Source organism: Plodia interpunctella, chromosome 28, assembly GCF_027563975.2.
Source record: "Plodia interpunctella isolate USDA-ARS_2022_Savannah chromosome 28, ilPloInte3.2, whole genome shotgun sequence".
Lineage (NCBI taxonomy): Eukaryota > Metazoa > Arthropoda > Insecta > Lepidoptera > Pyralidae > Plodia > Plodia interpunctella.
In genome coordinates, this window is record NC_071321.1 from 2,017,933 (window position 1) to 2,023,932 (window position 6,000).

At 37.1% G+C, this 6,000-nt stretch overlaps 1 protein-coding gene across 5 annotated transcripts in view; it reads left to right on the forward strand.

The window, feature by feature from the left end:
• The window catches only part of LOC128681865 (uncharacterized protein), a 43,808-nt gene extending 38,058 nt beyond the window's left edge, over window positions 1–5,750 (forward strand). For 4 of the 5 annotated variants that reach the window (XM_053766131.2, XM_053766130.2, XM_053766135.2 and 1 more), the window contains 4 exons: window positions 55–136; window positions 1,566–1,656; window positions 2,483–2,660; window positions 3,136–5,750. In XM_053766131.2, coding sequence (XP_053622106.1) covers window positions 55–136; window positions 1,566–1,656; window positions 2,483–2,660; window positions 3,136–3,239 — 455 coding nt within the window. In that variant the 3' untranslated portion in view covers window positions 3,240–5,750. The remainder of the gene's footprint in view (window positions 1–54; window positions 137–1,565; window positions 1,657–2,482; window positions 2,661–3,135) is intronic. The other variant, XM_053766133.2, reaches the window with a different exon arrangement.
• The last annotated feature ends 250 nt before the right edge of the window (window positions 5,751–6,000 follow it).

Consider the following 6,000-nt stretch of genomic DNA (forward strand, 5'->3'; position numbering starts at 1 on the left):
GACGACAGTGTGGAGCTGGCATCAATATTCAAGCTCACATCATAAACATTTCAGTGTTCAACACATCAGATTACAGAGAAGACTGGGGCGCTGACAGCGAAGTTGATCCCCCCACGTGCGCGTACCGTGGCTACAGGTAACTAAGCTGCCACAGACGGCTGTCAAGCAGGTGATTTTGATGTTATGTAGGTTTCCTGTGGATCGAAAGGTCCCAGGCTCGAATCCTACTCGTGCCTCGTGAGTTTGTATACCAATCTGACTCATGTATAGTAGTTTGCAATAAATCGGTGTGATTACAGGGTAATGAGACAAAATAGCCGAGGAACAACACATGAGTGCCCTTCATGCGTTGTTCCTCGGCCACAGCCTAGGGTGTTTTGTCTCATTACCCTGTAATCACACCGATTTATTGCAACTGTATATACTATCTTCTCATTAAGTCCATTAGCTCCAGAAATACTTCGCTATAAATGAAATTATACAACTATTTATTATATTATACTAGCGACCTGCCCCGGCTTCGTACTGGTGCAATATTAACCATGTTATATACATGTAAACCTTCCTCTTGAATCTCTCTATCTGTTATAAAATCTCGCCATAAAATCAGCTGCATAGTTTTAAAGATCTAAGCATGCATAGGGACAAACAAAAAGCAACTTTTTGTATACTATGTAATGTAATCACATTATATACCTTCTGTGCTTCCAAGCTAAGGTTCCAAAATGCTATATAAGATCGAAATGGCTTAATGCAAGTGGCACTGAAGTCAGCCAACGAAGACCTTTGAAATATCTAAGAAGTCGTTACCCGAAGGGGATCTAACTTTAATAGTTGATTGTGATACCGATCCAAATTCCAGTGAGCTCGGTAGCGTTTAAACATCTCCCTCTTTCTCTCATCCGTGATTATTTACGGTTTCATTCACGGCTGAGATACCCTAAGCCCCAGTACAATTAAAAGTCTTAAAATGAAAAAAAATTGATTTAAGGATCGGCCGCACCTGCGAGACGTCAGCAGTCAGACGAGCTATCGAGGTTTTATATCGTAGTCGCGTCGTGAGATAACAAGAATGTTATAATTATGTTAAAAATATTATGATAAATGTTAAAAATATATCAGAATTTCATTCCTCGTTACTAAATGTTATAACGTGCCTTCAGAACTGCGCACGCAGATGCAGAGGGAAGCCCTATTGGCGAAGGAAGCGAAGTACGAACACGGCAGGAGAAGAATGAAACCTATCAGAATGAAAACATCGTGAGGAAACCTGCACAATGGTTGATTATTAACTTTTGTGTGCAATGGAGAAGGCAATGGCATACCATTCCATTAATAGTGCCAAGAAAGTTGTGTGTGTGTTTCCACGTAAGGACCACGACCCTCAGACATGAGGAAATACGACTTTTTTATGATTTGCCCGGGTCTTGGATGTTTATCTATATATGTATTTGTTATAAAATATGGTATCGTTGAGTTAGTATCCCATAACACAAGTCACGAACTTACTTTGGGGCTAGCTCAATTTGTGTGATTTGTCCTAATATATTTATTTATTATTCCAGGAACCCCCCGGACCACTCGGATCCCTACGGCCTTTCCCCTCATTACTGGCACGTGTTCGCTGCCAGGCTGGCATTCGTCGTTGTTTTTGAGGTTGTATTTTCTGTAGCTTTTTTATATTCACTTATCGCAATTAGAAGCGGTGGTGGTGTAATGTTTAAGACGCCTGTGGATCGAAAGGTCCTAGGTTCGAATCCAACTTGTGCCACATGAGTTTGCATACCGATCTGACTATATAGTTTTCATAGACCACCACTAGCTTCCGGTGAAGGAAAACATTATGAGGAAATCTGCACTCTAGTTGATTATTAACTTGTGTGTCCAATGGAGAAGGTAGCGGAAAATTTATAAAATACTTAATATTGCCAAGAAAGTCGTTGTGTTTTTTTCATTCCATGTAATCATCCATGATGAAAATACGACTATGAAGAATCGAAATTAGCAATACCTGTTTCACTACATCTTTGCAACATACTACGTACACCCAATAAATAATTATGATAATTTAATATTAATGTAGTAGTGTATTAGAAAACAATTTAATCAATTTTTGTTTCTCTTTATTTAAGTTGACGATTTACACTACATTGACGACCTCGGGGGCGCATTGGTAAAGTGCTAGCTTCTGAACCGAGAGGCCCCGGGTTCCATTCCCGGTCGGGTCATGATGTAAAATGATCTTTTTCTGATTGGCCCGGGTCTTCGATGTTTATCTATAAGTATTTGTTATAAAATATAGTATCATTGAGTTAGTATCCCATAACACAAGTCTAGAACTTACTTTGGGGCTAGCTCAATCTGTGTAATTTGTCCAAATATATTTATTTATTTATTTAAGTCATCAATTAGTTTGTTGAGAGAAAAAAATATTCAGATGAGCTGTTTGCCCAGTGGCATAAAAAAGTAACTTCTTTCACAGCACGTGGTGTTCGGGCTGACTGGTCTCATGCAACTCTTCATTCCTGACGTGCCTTCAGAACTGCGCACGCAGATGCAGAGGGAAGCCCTATTGGCGAAGGAAGCGAAGTACGAACACGGCAGGAGAAGATTGTCTACGGAATATAGACAACTTATCACGCAGAAGAGTGAGCCTGGTGGTAAGGAATTTTGTCTTCATCGATCTCTTTCTCGTTTTCTCCCTCTCACCTTCTAGTGGTAGCATTCGGGGCTGTGATGCCAAGCGAGGACTAAATGTAAAAAAAAACCGTTAATTATTTTAAGAGTTTTTTACGCTATCTTAGAGCTTTAGATAAATAAGAAAGGACAGACATGCAGACACAGGTAGACTATTTCATTAACGTCATGTCGTTATGTAGAAATATAAAACATACTTTAAGGAAACCAGTTTCTTATTGTATTTACTAGCTTCAATAAACGTGTATCAAAATAATTAGTTAGGTACATTCAGTTTAATTATTATCTGAATTCTTTGTTTGCACTAATTACGCCATCTAGTGGCATAGTATAGGGACAGTATTCTACTAGAGTAAAAATATTCCGCGTTTTCCATCGACGGACGCCAGTCAACACAGCAATGGGACCGCGCTATGTCAGTATTGTGTTTGGTTCCAGAGAGACAGGGCGCGGCGCTGCGGCGCGCGTCGCGCGCGTCGGACGGGCTCGACGCGCACGTCGCCGTCGCGCAGCGACCCGTCTCGCCGCGGGGCACGCTCTGACACTAAACGTCATACTCTGAAAGCAGACACACAGAATTAGTAGATATTCCGAAGTATCTACTAATTTCCATGTCTATAATACACTTTGACAGTAGCCACACAGTGACACTAACCACACTCGGCGTTAGACACGTCTGTATCACATTCCTGACACTAGCCAATAATGTATACACTTTGACAGTAGCCACACAGTGACACTAACCATACTCAAGCACTACAGACACACCTGTATATCATATTCCTGACACTATGTCACTCGCTACATCCAGACACTAGACGTTACTCTGACACTACACACATCTTTAGTGTCTGGTTGCAACTCGCATTCGACTATAGAGACCAGTGATATGCAGTCGACCAATCACACAACTGCACCACAATGGGATTAGTTGACTCCGTACTCCGTCTCATTGAGTAGCACTAGCCACATCTACATACCACACAACTACGATCACATGAATAGGTGGCACTTGAATTTTCTAGAACGCGCAAGCAAAGTTTTTGCAATTTGGTACTAAAAACTAAGTAACCGAATAAGATACTTCATTTCAGAGTAATTGCATATTTAAATGACGCTTAGTAAGGAATCTCATAAATTTAATGTAAATGAAAACTTTAGTCGAATAACTTTACGTTAGTTTTAAACTTTATACTAAACAAATTTATATTTCCAATCTAACACAATTTATCTTAATGTCTCTTGTATTATAAGTAACTACCTATATATGTAAGTATACTTTTATGAGAAATCAGTCTGATGGGTAACTTACTGAAGCGGTAGTGGTGCAGTTCTTACGCCTGTGATTGAAAGGTCCCAGGTTCAAATCCTACTCGTGCCACATGACTTTGTATACCAATCTAACCCATGCATAAAAGTTTTCATACATTGTGTGTATGTACACAATGTATGAAAACTTTACTACTATGTTCTTAGATATATAAGGCTGCAAAGATATTTTTAGGCACAATCGAAGTAAGTTGTATTAAAAAACTAGATCAAAATCGGTTCAGTCGTTTGGTTGCTACGATGCCACGGACAAACATACAGATACACAGACACTTTAAACTTGATGTCGTCGGGAGTTAAAATGAAGGTAATAAAAATAATTATAAAACATGTTATATTCATTTATTTTCCCGTTTATCTTTGTATGTTTTTTCGTTGTGCAATAAAGATTTTACAAACAAAACTATCTAACAAACAATATCATGCTCGTCACCTATTATAAAGTGCAGAGGAATTAAAACCAAAATTTTTTCACCTAGTTACGATTTAATTTGTTTTTCAGTTTGGACAGAATCGACGATCTAACATAACTAAAATGAGAACTGGATTGATTGCCTTAATAATATTCTTAATGTCAAGGCAATATCTCAAGGAACTTCGAACTGGTTATTTATTTTAGCAAAAGACAGAGACACGAGCTAGCTCGTGTCGATTCATTAATAGCAAAGCCGCTATCTAATAATTAATTGGTCCGTAACATAAGCATATAAAGTTAATGATATTATAATTACAATGACAACAAATCTGTAGGATATTGTATTTTTTTAAGGTTTTTAAGAATCGTGTTCTTATGATTTGGTATTTCGATAGATTTCACTATATGGAAAGTAGACAATTATAGTATTTTATTATTAAAAAATACTAATCCACGCTTCTCAAGTTCTAAGTTTGATATTATAATTGGATGTAAGCCGCTGAAAATATGATTTTATGCTCTAGAGCGTAAAATAAAATAAACAAAACTTAAATGTGTTCGATAACAAAAAAGTAAAATCTTCGTCTAATTAACTAATAAGTGGCCAGTAATTTAATCGGCCAAGACAAACACAAGTCCTACCATGAAACATACAAACACGAACGTATACATAAGCTGAAAGCAACGTGCTTGGTTTTTTTGTATGTTTCATGGTAGCCACGATTAGAGCCACGATTAGAATGCTTATTATATTCTTATATAAAACGTAACTCTACTTTTTACGTAAGAATATTATAATTTATATATACCTTGATCGTAAATCGACATTTCAGCCTCGGAGGAGCTATCCACCCTCGCTTCCCAAAGAGGATATACCTAATCACTACGATTTATCGCTTACGGTTGTGTGGATATGATATGTACGAGTAAGTATACCTCGCATAAAATGCTTCGATTTACGATCTTAACATTCTGGATCAGTGTGGCAGACTTTCCTATTTTGTGGTGTGAAATTCACAAATACTTACTTTTAGTAAATGTTTGTCCTCATGTGATATTAGATTTCCTAATAACACATAAAGATATGAAAATATATATTTGAATTATTTTGTCTCATATGTTTTATTGTAAGTTTATGTAAAATTATTTATAATCATGTAATTCTTACGAATAGGTCTGTAAAGTTAATTAAATACCTATTTGGTTCTTAGAATAGGCTAGTAAAATTTCTAATATAAGTAACGTACCTACCAATTGAAAATGTTGTAATACTCATTATTTTCGTGAAATGAAAATATTGTTAAAATATTATTGTGTTTTATTTTGAATCTAGTATATAATCTAAGGTTTAAGATATTTATTCTCATTAAGAATTCACTTCACATGAGAACAACACAAATAAATCTAAATAACAATATCACAATGTCCGGTATGCGCGTACAGATTTGCGTTCCTTAGATAAGTGTCCGGTGCAGTTACCCTCACTTAAAAAATACAACATTGATCGAGCGGTCACTACCTCGAGCGTCGAGTGGGATAATACAATGGTGTCGAGCCAA